The sequence below is a fragment of the Hydra viridissima genome, unplaced genomic scaffold, assembly GCF_058129835.1.
Source record: "Hydra viridissima isolate aposymbiotic clone 2 unplaced genomic scaffold, HvirCarnegie_v1 scaffold_6, whole genome shotgun sequence".
Lineage (NCBI taxonomy): Eukaryota > Metazoa > Cnidaria > Hydrozoa > Anthoathecata > Hydridae > Hydra > Hydra viridissima.
Window position 1 is genome coordinate 17,751,690 of NW_028324305.1, and position 12,184 is coordinate 17,763,873.

Sequence of the window (12,184 nt, forward strand, 5' to 3'; positions counted from 1 at the left end):
CCAAGTTTTTGCCTTACAAATTCGTTCTGGGGTAGAGTTAGGATTATTCTCACGATGAACGACTTATTCGACTCTAAAAAATTAAAGTCCAGACTGGTTTTCCTTTTGTTCCTCAACATCTCAGTTGTTTTTAGATTCTTTCTGGGTAAGTTAAAGCTCGCCAAAATTCCTCTTTCACTTTGGCAGCAGATGTTAAAAAAAATTTAAAAGTCAAATAACTCGTAAATAAATATCGTACCCTGGCTTTAAAAAAAAATACACAAATGATAGATTACTTTATATGAAATGCACACAAAAAAATGTACGTCTAAATAAGCTAAAAAATTTATTATAGTGGATATTAAAGAAAAAAAAAAATGCAGTTAGCTTTTTCGTCAACAATCATCTGACGCTTGTTTTTCTGGTAACGTTGAACTAAAATAAACACTCGGTTCGTTTCTCATCTGGTTTTCAGCAATGTACGGGGCTGCAGCTGAATCAGTATCGCTAAGTTCAGCTAAATATATAAATAATACCCAATGTATTCAAAAACCTTATTTTTGTAAGGTTGACCATTTAAAATCTTGCAAGAGTAACCTTTCAGTAACAGAAACCTGATAAAAACAATAATCAGTAAGAGAACTTATTTCAAGTAAATACGTACAGCCTGTCCAAAAAGCTAAATCAAAAACATAGGCTTTTGTTGTGTCAATCGTAAAAATGTTACTCATCCAGTTGTATGTTACTCAGTCAGTCGAAATGAATCTGTAAATGGATCATCTTTAACCAAAGTGTACTTACCAATCATTGAGAGTTTTTCGGTTCCTTGAACATAACGGTTGTAATATTTATATAATAAAACCATATGCAAAACCATTGTTTTCTCAAAACTTAGTTTTTTGGATCAGTTTTGTATGGTTTAAGACGATCCATTAATCAACTAATAAATGATGCGTAAACTAATTATAAATGGACATAGGCCGCACTATGAATAGCAATTGCTAACAACAAGTTATTATTTTTAAATTGGAAATGCTTTCAATACACAATATTTCAATTTGGTCCTCAGAATAAAGGTTGGAGAACCTGGTTTAAAACACAATAGTTACGTTTTGATAAAAAATTAATGTTTCTGAGTTGATTGGAAAAAATATATATTGGATTATTTTCGTTTGCAAATACAGTGTGTCCAGAAAGTTTATACGAGGGCAAATTTTTTATAGTATCGGTCTAGTTTTTTGATGAAAAGTTCCCAAAACAAAAAAATTTTTAAATCTTTATTTAAGTCATCTTTATTAAGATTTAATTAACAAAAATTGCAAAAAATTTTGTAATGGAATTATACAAACTTTTATTTATAAGAAATAAAAGAGAATGATATAACTGTTAAATTGGTTTTACAAAAACTGGCCACTAAATTTAAACAAATATAATTAACCCAAAAAAATTTTTGTACAAAAATAATAAGCTAATCTTTAAAACAGCCTCCTTTTTCTTTTACGCATATTTGAATGCGACGAGGCATGGATTCAATCAATCTCATGCAATATTCTTTAGGTGAATCAGCCAACAAGTCTTTGATAACTGTTGTTTAAGATTTTCAATTGAAGTTATTTTATATTTGGCGAGTTTTCCGTCAATTCAGCTCCATACATGCTTAAAAGGATTTAAATCAGGCGACCAAGCACACCACGGAATAACTTTTTTATTGAATCATTTTTCAATGCACAGTAAGAGCTTTGGCGCCATCCTTTAGTCAGCTACATTGCTTTATGGACTTCTTCCATAAAGCAATGTCGCCGACTAAACTTTTGTAGAGTATCTTTGTAGCCAATTGTAACATTCTTTAAGGAATCATTGAATTCTCTGGCTGAATTACGAATGCTTTATCCTAGGATTTGATCGGACTGTGCTAAAAACATTTTGTATTTTATTCAGTTAAATTTGAAGGCCAACCATGGAAAATTTGAAGGCCAACCATGAGAATTTGAAGGCCAACCATGAGAATTTGAAGGCCAACCATGGAAAATTTGAAGGCCAACCATGGAGAATTTGAAGGCCAACCATGGAAACCATGGAGAATCTTTAACGGTTTTAGTTTCTATAAACTTTTTTATTATTAAAAATGCAGCCTTCTGAAACACCGACTTATTTTGCTAAAGCGACATTAAATTCGTTTCCTTGTTTATTTAAACCAGCAACTTGCCATTTGCGATTTTAATACAAATGAATACAAAAATAATACATTAAAACAATCAGCTATTTAACGCTCTAAGCGATGCTTTTCTTGCCTATTTAGTCAAAACTTCACCAGATCAGATTTAGCATTAATTATTTCAAAAATAATTTAATATTTCATGAAAATTTTTTTAGTGGAGCATTATATGATTAATAAATAATAAATATTATCATTAAACTTTATGGCCATTTATTCACTGGTAAAAAAATTGGTAATTAATTGATAAATTATCAATAGAAAAGAAGGAAGTATCACTCAAATAAAAAAAGTGCGAATAAATAGAAAAACTCTAATTAATAATAAAAAAAATTAAAAAAAAAAAAAATCTTTTGTTTTGACAACTTTATCATCAAAAAATTAGACCGGTATCATAAAAAATTTGCCCTCATATGAACTTTCTAGAACAAAACTGTAACAAAAATATATTTTACCTTCTCTATTGCTAAAATTATGACAAGTTTTCTTCTTTTCTTCTTCAAAACTATTTTTTCCAAACCCCTTTAATTCTTCGTTCCAAGAAGTTGTTTTTAGACTAGAGTTGTTCGACATTTTAATTTGTAAGTTCTCCTGTGTTAGATATTTATCTTCTTGAAAATGTGACAATCGCGGAAAAGCTGACGATCTAATTTTTGGAATAAACTTTAATTGTTCAATTGTTCGTTTACAATTAAAAGAATATTTGGCGTCCGTTATAGTGTCTGCTTTCGAAAAAAATGAGTCAATACAAGGAAGTGGAGTGTAAGATGTTGGTACTTCTTTTAAAGATGTCTGTGCTAGGAGACCTTTGATTACATTTAGTTCTTCAGTTTCTCTAGGCGTGTTTAATTGATTGTCGAGTTTTCTTTTCTGAGCTGGCATCCTCGACTCTTTCAAAAGCTCCTTGACAATTTGTTCCTCTTTCCTATTTGTTGAATCGCAAACTATGTTTAACCTCTGTTGGATTTCCATCAAGCTGAAAGCACCCATTCCACTCTTTGATGAGTTGGACCTACACTGAGATTGTTTTTTAAAATAATCTCTTACTTTAGTTTAAGTTTGTGACTATAAAAAGCAAATAAACTAAACTTAAGACGAATTTCTACCGTTAACTATCTTTATCTATCTCATTTTATCTCTTTGATATTCTACTTAAAGGAAATTACACTTTTATTTAACTTAAATAAGTTCAAATAATAATTTATTAAACATATTAATGACTTTCCTAAAAAAATGTTATTAAAATTTAATGACCTTCACTAACAAAAAACTTTCTTAAAATTATCGATGAACGGTCATTTGAGAAGTTTTCAAAAAAAAAAAAAGGTATTTATTTTGTAAATACTACATTTATGAAACTTGACCATGCTATTAGTCATCAACCGCAACAAGCGGTAGTGGCGAGAAACAATATCTGGTAAATACGGCCGGTGATGTAAGAAATCCCCCTTTGAAGCGCCTCCAAAGTGTTCTTGACAATTTTTGCAACATAAGGGCGAGCGTTGTCGTGCTGAAACATCACTTTTTCTTGTCTTATTGGGAGCATTTGAACTTTATCGTTCGGCTAAATTGTATCGATTGTTTTTGATAACATTCCACTGGATGCACTGCAAATAGCTTCTTGCCATAAGCATTCGGTATTTGCCTTTTCAGTTGATGCATGGCCAGCTCATAAATTTCTGCTCGTTGGGTTGTCGTAGTGGATTAAACTTTCATCTTCCGTCACAATTCGATGTAAAAAAACCCTTCCAGTTTTGCCTTTGGAGCAGTGTTCACACGTGAAAAAACGGGGTTCGAAGTTCCTTGGCTTAAGTTCATACGGAACCCAATTACCATGTTTTTGGACCATACCAGAGGCTTGTCACTCCTAGGATTTTAGCGAGTTCCTCTTGAGTTCAGTGCGAATCTTGGTCCAATACCGCCTCCAACTCAGCATCTTCAAAATTTACCGGCTTATGATACCGGTCTAGTTTTTCGTATTCTTTTTCGCAGGTATCAAAATTAACATTTTTAAGACGCCAGAGTCAGGATAGAACTTGTGCATGTTTTTTTTTAATAATGGAGCTTGTTCCCCTAATGCTTCACAAAGCAATCAATGCGGGAGAGCGGAGCATTTCCGCCCATCCTTAGGTATATGAAAGAAAAATCGCAGTAGAGAAAGGTAAATAGAGAAAAAAAGAATTTTAAAAATAGGCGTTATATTAAAGTCGGCAAATTTTAAGAAGTTATAATTGGTTTAGTTTACAATAGTTTAGTGATTTAACCATCTTTCCCAAGTTTGTTTACAAAATGGGAGCGTTATAAGAAACGATTTAATTTATTATATGTAAAACAAAGTTGTTAGGAGATTGGGAACCATCTTGAATCACGACAAAGTACAAGTTACGAAATTTTGATTTTTTGCCACACAAAGCAGTAAGAAAAGAAAGTAATTGTGCTTTCTATGGCATTAACTAATCAATCAAATAACACAACGTTGACTTATTAATCAAACAGCAAATTGAACTGTTTACTAGAGATCATAAAGTACATAAACAAGTATCCAGTGAAATAAATACCCAGTGAAAAAGATTATCGATAAGGATGCGTAAATAAAAATGAATCTAGCTATATTTTATAAGCTAAAGTAATGTAAATGAATGCAGATGCGCAGATTATTACATTATTATATGATTACATTCTCATAATTGAAATTTTTTTTATAAAAATAGCTTCGGAACTGAAAATATTCCGCGAATCCCTGTGCTTCAGTAAAAGAAAAAAAGCTAACATCCCTTTAAAGTTCGTATCAAAAACACCATGATTACTGCTGATAACTGCATAATAACTCTTGTTAATTGATTAAGTGTAAGAAATATAAAGCTAATTTCATTCGAGTAGACTATTCATCCGAATTTTCTTACCACAAGCAAGATATACATGGTATTTCTAAGTTAACCTCTCATCAAGTTCTAGAAAAAAAAAGGCCTCGTTGAACCACCCTCACGAAAGCAATACCCATACTGCATTAGACGCCGACCGCAAGAGTGGCTTAAATGCTAACAATAGGAAAATGTAATGTCGCAAAATCTCAACTATATCAGCTATGGTAGTGAATGGCAGTATGAGTAAAATAGAAGTATGAACATATAAGGAAGTACAAATTATTCGTAAAATATTGTTGGAAGCTTTTCTCTAATGGTTAATTAAAGAAACGCAAAAAAGTTTATTTTAAACTTTCACGTATCAAATAAGTGTATATGTAGGTTTATTAATTGGTTTGTGAAAGTTTCTGCCCTTTAAGTAACATTTTCAGACTTGAATTGCAGCTATCCCTGATAAATAGTAAGCAATCATATTTTTCATAAATGGAATCATCGAAAAATCGAAAGGAAAGTTAAAGAAACTATTACTCTGTATTTTGTGTTATAGCTGCCAACTCATCCTCCTTCATTCTTTTCTCTTTAGCTCTTCGATTTTGATACCATACTTTTACTCTTTCAAGTTCTAAACCACAGAGTTTGGCAATAATTTCTTTTTTTGTATTATTAGGATGGTTGTTTCGTTGATAGGCAGTTTCCAATATAAGCATTTGGGCGTCTGTAAAAATGGTGCGGTCTTTTGTCGGGCGCAGAGAAAGGTTTGTATCTGTATATAAGTGGCTTTATTATTTCAAAATTGTTCAAAATTAAATATTAAACACAAATTATTATAATCATTACTTTTTAAATGTAATAATCTTAATTTATCAAAATTTTACCTTTGCTAATGTTTGAAATATTTAATTCAGTTTTAACTGGCGTGATTTTTTCAATAATTCGGGAAACATCGTATTTACTTCTTCTATTTCGCTGCCGTGGAATTTTACCAAATTTGTTATAATCATCTTGGTATTTGCTGTTCACACGGTAGCTTGTGAATGAGTTTTTGGTAGGGTAAAAAGTTGGAGATAACTTGGTTAGCTCAACTTGGGAAGATTTTGACATTTTATAAAGTTAAACGTTAAGACGTCATTCTACGCAGCAGCGTTGTAAAGCTGTTGCATTGAATAACAGTTATGCAATGACATCCGCCTAACCTTTGCATTTTTAGTCCTTACTAAACTAATCTAATAAACTTTCCTTAACTCATCTCTATCTAGATTAATCAATTGCTTGAAATGTAATTTCATTCGTTAATACATTTTTTAAAAAGAAAGAAACTTAAATTATATTTAAGTGGTGTTTAGCAAATTAAAGAAATACAAAAGATAAATGTGCAGTACTTTACAAAAAAAAAAGTAAACGCATTTGATTATTAATTATTAAAAGATCGTTAAATGAGAACCAAAGAAGACTTTTGCAAGCAAATGTTCCAATCCCGAATAGTTTCGATTCTATATAAATGTGGTGATTGAGATAGTGGATTAAATTTTTTACATTTTCTTTCAAGTGAGCTTTGACTCTGCGATTTATGCAGTTTTTCAGCGTTTCTCTTTAAATGCGTTGATTGATTCGACCCGTAAAAATTTATAACAAATCCAAGTGCAAGCACTATCTTGTAACTTTGGTATTATGAAGCGATCGCTAGATTCTTCAGATGTAAATCTTTTTACAAGAATCTCGCTTCCTGTTTTGTTTTATTCTTTATACATATTAGTATTAAAATTTCGTGATAAAAATATTTTACTGTATCAAATGGTTTTGAGAAATAAGAACTTCCAGTTTGAATTAACAATTAAAAGCATCGTTTCAGCAATTTTTTTTTACTGCGCGAACAGTGACTTTTTTTTTGCCTTGAAAACTCGACGTTAGCTTACCGCGGCGCTGCACGTTTACTTAAGCCCATTACACATTACACGCAAATTTCTTTTAAAACTACACTGTTTTTGAATGCAATTTTAAAGAAAATTTTCTATTTTTTTTGCGGAATTAATTTTCACGATTGAGTTAGGTTAGAACAATTTTCTAGTTTTTATGGAATTTAACAATTAATTTCGAGCCCATTAACCTTCTAGAGGGCATTATGTAATTATAGCGTTACTTGTGAATAATTGTGTGCATAAAATATGTCATTAAAGCGTTACTTGTAAATAATTGTATTTGTGAAAAGATATGTGTGAATGCCTAGGGAATGCCTACTTGTAAATAATTGTATGTGTGAAAAGATATGTGTGAATACCTAGGGAATTAACTTGTATATAAACTGTGTTGAATTTTACAAAGATAGATCGGCGTTTACGCACAACTAAAAAACGATCTTTTTTATGCGAAACTACAAGCTATTTCGGCGAAATGGCGACTAAACTTGATTTAAAGTTAATTCCAGAGTTGATTATTTGAATATGTATGGATTACATTGTAAGCCGGCGGTTCGTGTGTCCGAAGGGGCGAGAGTTCTAGGATTACAAGTTGGAATTGAAAATAAGAAGTTATTTTGGAAGAGAGACAACGATTTTGGTGAAATTCCAAGTTCTCTAACGAGGCGAAAAATCTTCTCTTTATGTGGAAAAATGACTGGGAATCTTCCAGTTTGTGGTTGGTTGCGTGTAGCTTCGTCATTTGTTAAAAGGACGGCAAACGCCCTAACGAAAACATGGGATGAGAAGATACAATGCAATTTTGTTGAAAAAATGGTGAACGATATGGTAAAAAGAACACGTAACGACGATCCTGCCAAAGGAGTTTGGAATGTTTATGGCAACGAGGCAACAGTGTGGGTGGATGCTAGTTCACTAGCGCTAGGTGTGAGTATCGAAGTTGATGGCAATATAATCGAAGACGCTTGTTGGTTAAGAAAAGATGATACAACACATATAAACATGTCTGAACTCGATGCAGTAATCAAAGGACTAAACATGGGTCTCAATTGGAAGATGAATGTCTTGCATATTTGCACTGATTCGAAAGCAGTATTACATTGGGTCACCGATGCACTGACTGGAAAATCTAGATTGAAGACAAAGGCTTCAAACGAAATGCTGATTAGAAGACGGCTTCAGACCATTACGAATATTGTGGAGGAATACAAACTCAGAGTGGATATTAAACTAGTGCCCTCGGAGTCTAACTTAGCCGATGTACTTACTCGAGTGCCTGGAAGTTGGTTGAAAATGATCGATAAGCCCGCTGAACTTGCTGCAGGTGGAACGATTAGTGCTTCTCTATCTCCCAAAGAAATAAACCATGTTCATAAGTCCACGGGACATTATGGTGTGAAGAGAACATTGTATTTTGTTCGTAGAATTGACCCATCAGTAAGCAGGGAAGAAGTCAGGCAAGTGGTTGAAAAATGTGTAGCCTGTCAATCAATTGATCCAAGTCCGATAAAGTGGCCGAAAGGGAAGATCGAAGTAAAAGGGACGTGGCAACGGCTTGGTATGGATATAACTCATTATGAGGGGCAACATTTTCTTACCCTGATTGACTGTGGGCCTTCACGATATGCAATATGGCGCCATCTTAAAGACCAAACTAGTGCATGTGTCATTCAGGAATTAAACGAAATCTTTCTTGAACGAGGCGGTCCAAACGAAATTTTGACGGATAATGATACAGCATTTCGAAGCACATTATTTTCGCAATTTATGAACAAATGGAACGTTAAACTTCGCTTCAGGTGCGCTTACGTTCCTTCAGGGAATGGAATTGCAGAACGGTGCCATCGAACAGTGAAAAGAACGGCGAAGAGAGTTCCGTGCAGCATACCCGAGGCAGTTTATTGGTATAACGTCAGCCCAAAAGACTGTTGTAAGTCATCTACAGCACCCGCAAATAAATTATACCATTACGAAATTAGAGTTAGAGGAATTGACGACGATAAAAACGCATATGAACCTCATGAGAAGATCACCAACAAGTTTAAACTCGGCGATGAAGTATGGGTAAAGCCCCCGGACAACCGATGTGACTCTCAATACAAAATTGGGAGAATTACAGGAATCATTTCGGAGCAAACGGTAGAAGTGGACAAAGTATCCCGGCACATACGCGACCTAAGACCCGTCAGAGTTGATAACAAGTCGAATGAGGATCTAGAAGATGATGAAGAACTGTGCGTTGTGTTACCTGAAGACGAGACAAACCAGACGCCAATGTTGCGAAGAAACACCCGAAAAAGGATGGCACCTGAGCGATATAGTCCGTGAGGTGAAGTGGTCGTTATGACCAAGGGGGAGTGTAATTATAGCGTTACTTGTGAATAATTGTGTGCGTAAAATATGTCATTAAAGCGTTACTTGTAAATAATTGTATTTGTGAAAAGATATGTGTGAATGCCTAGGGAATGCCTACTTGTAAATAATTGTATGTGTGAAAAGATATGTGTGAATACCTAGGGAATTAACTTGTATATAAATTGTGTTGAATTTTACAAAGATAGATCGGCGTTTACGCACAACTAAAAAACGATCTTTTTTATGCGAAACTACACATTAATTTTCAGTTTAAAGAACTGATTGGCACGACTCCCTTTCTGAACATGTTTCGTTGGAATCCATATAAAATAACATTTCCGTTTGTTCGATTTTAATTGAGTTCACAACAGTGGCGGATCAAGGGTGGGCTAGGGGGGGGGCTTTAGCCCCGGGCCCCACAATTTTAGGGGCCCCGATTCAAAGTAAATAATTTTTTATTAACTCTGAAAATTAAATCTTTTATTAACTTAAAAGAGCCAAAGTTAAATTTACTAAATTGTCTGAAAACAAAAGCACAAAAATAAAATAACTGTCAACAAAAACGCTGCATTATATATTTTTTCCAGTCTTTGACAAAGAAGGAGCGGAACTACTTCTACAAAAAAAAAATTACTAGATTGGTAGCAGCGCCTTATAGCAATAACATTTGTACAAATTGCTACAAAAACAATTCCCTTCGGAAAATTATTAATGACTTGATTAATTATATTGTTATTGAAAATGCATTAACGATTGCAATTCTACAATTCTTTTGTACTTCCGCACTAAAGAGTTCTTGTGTGAATGCATTTAATAGCTGAAGCGCTAAATTAGTGAAAGAGAAAAAAAGAACAGTTTAAGACTTTTCGGCTTATACAGTTATAATTAAAATGCTAAGAAAATATGAAAGTGGAGCCTCTAAAAGAAGATTGAAGAAAGAGAAAGAGGAAATGGTAGCGAAACTTCCGAAAATGACAAATTTTTCATCAAACCAAACTAATATGCAATTTCCACAAACTGTAGATAATAATAAAAACAACGAAAGAAAAGATGGAAACAATAACACGGAAAATGAGGTAGCTTGCCAAGGTCCTTAAAATGAAATTCAAGAAGTTGAAAGTGTTGAATCTACAATTCATAATAATGAGCTTGACTCAGGTACTTTTATCCAAATTGCGAGGCTGAGAGATCATTCTCTACTCTTAAAAGAGTTAAGAACATGCACCGATCAACAATGGTCCATAGTTGTTTAAGTAATATAGCAAGATTAACTATTGAGTCAAAATTATTAGAAACTTTGGATTTCAGCGATGTGATTACAGAGTTTGCGGGGAAGAAAAGCAGAAAAAATCACTCAACTTAATTCAATAAAATAAATATAAAATTTGTATATAAATAAATATCAGTGATAGCGTTTTCAAGAAAGTCTTTGTTTTACTCATTTTTGTCGTTGTTAGTGGACCGGGGCCTCCTACTTTTAAATAGCCCCGGGCCCCGAAAAGTCTTAATCCGCCACTGGTTCACAAATAAGTTTAATTTGAACGATAGTACGAGAACGAAACAAACTTTGATTCGTATAACATACAACTAACTAAGAGATTAGACAAATCAACAAATTAAAATCTTTTTAAAGGTACTACTTTAAAAATTGTCTAATCAATAATTGTATGGTGTTCTTTGTGACATATGGTGTTAGTATATTCTTTAAGACAGGCATCTGAATTTTCCGTTTCATTTATAGATAAAACGCTTTATAAATCTTCGATTCAATTAAATCTTTTGAAATAATTTTTTAGCAGTTCAAAAATATATTACATAAAAATAAAGGTTTAAAAGTTAAAAGATCAATTTAATCAAATATAATCTAAAATGTTATCTACAAATTTTTTATGAATAATCTTTCTAAAGCCTACATAATAGCCATACTTGCACATAACTTATTTTTCTCAACTACGTCGTCCCAATTTCTACTACCAATAAGGGCGATAGCGGTAAGCAAAACTTTCTTAGCTTTTTCAGCATTTTGATGCAATACTTTCCCCACTTGCTCAACTGTCACGTGGTCACCCTCACGCCAAGCATCAAAGTCGGTCACCATTGCAAGACTAGAATAACTAATTCCGACCTCCTTTGCAAGACAAACTTCTGGGACTAATGTCATTCCAACTACATCGCCACCCCATAACTGAAACATCTTGCTTTCAGCTCGAGTTGAAAATCTTGGACCCTCAATAATAACAATAGTTCCGCGCTCATGCATGTCAAAACCACATGTCTTAATAGCTTCAATCATTATTCTACGTGTGTGATCACAAAATGGTTCTCCCATAGGTATATGCTGCACACCAGATGGGTCGTTCTGTTGACCAGAGTAAAAGGTGTTTTCTCTTTTAAATGTTCTATCGATAAATTGATCTAAAACTACCAAATCTCCAATTTTGTAATCTTCCTTTAGCGATCCACACGCGTTGGTAGCAAGAATGTGAGTGCAACCAATTTCTTTAAGCGCCCATATATTCGCCCGATAATTGATTTGAGAAGGGTTAATGCTATGATTTTTTCCATGCCTAGAAAGTATTACCACAGGTACACCGTTCAACTCCCCGACTGTTAAAACTGAAGATGGTTTTCCGTAAGGTGTGTCAACATCAATCTCTGTCTTATTTAACAGCAATTGTGGATCATTTAAACCAGTTCCGCCAATAATACCAACTTTTGTTAAGGTCATATTTTTTAGTTTTATGTTCTAAAAAGTAAGAAAAAACAACTAAAAATCATTGAAGCAACTCTCTGAATTTTTAAATATTTATTGAGGAAATTAAAATCAAATTAAGATTATCAAAGCTCTTTTTCTTTTC

The 12,184-nt window shown here is 33.2% G+C and overlaps 3 protein-coding genes across 4 annotated transcripts; 1 reads left to right on the top strand and 2 right to left on the bottom strand.

The window, feature by feature from the left end:
* Positions 1–219: 219 nt before the first annotated feature.
* Positions 220–6,211, bottom strand: LOC145190213 (uncharacterized). 2 transcript variants are annotated; one of them, XM_090090542.1, is made up of 4 exons: positions 5,934–6,211; positions 5,587–5,821; positions 2,650–3,206; positions 220–496 (listed from the first exon to the last, which is right to left on the bottom strand). In XM_090090542.1, the coding sequence occupies exons 1-4, from the start codon at positions 6,157–6,159 to the stop codon at positions 375–377; spliced, it is 1,140 nt and encodes a 379-aa protein (XP_089946668.1). In that variant the 5' UTR covers positions 6,160–6,211; the 3' UTR covers positions 220–374. The 2 variants fall into 2 exon arrangements, with proteins under 2 accessions (XP_089946668.1, XP_089946669.1); XM_090090543.1 differs by having other exon boundaries at positions 2,650–3,211; positions 5,934–6,162.
* A 1,285-nt stretch (positions 6,212–7,496) lies between these two features.
* LOC149887328 (uncharacterized) lies at positions 7,497–9,299 on the top strand. The gene has a single exon (XM_090091507.1). It carries the CDS (start codon positions 7,497–7,499, stop codon positions 9,297–9,299), a length of 1,803 nt encoding a protein of 600 aa, XP_089947633.1.
* Positions 9,300–11,082: 1,783 nt separating this feature from the next.
* On the bottom strand, positions 11,083–12,054 carry LOC145190218 (S-methyl-5'-thioadenosine phosphorylase-like). Its single transcript, XM_080067021.2, has one exon. The coding sequence runs from the start codon at positions 12,052–12,054 to the stop codon at positions 11,236–11,238; it is 819 nt and encodes a 272-aa protein (XP_079923147.2). The 3' UTR covers positions 11,083–11,235.
* Between the last annotated feature and the right edge of the window lie 130 nt (positions 12,055–12,184).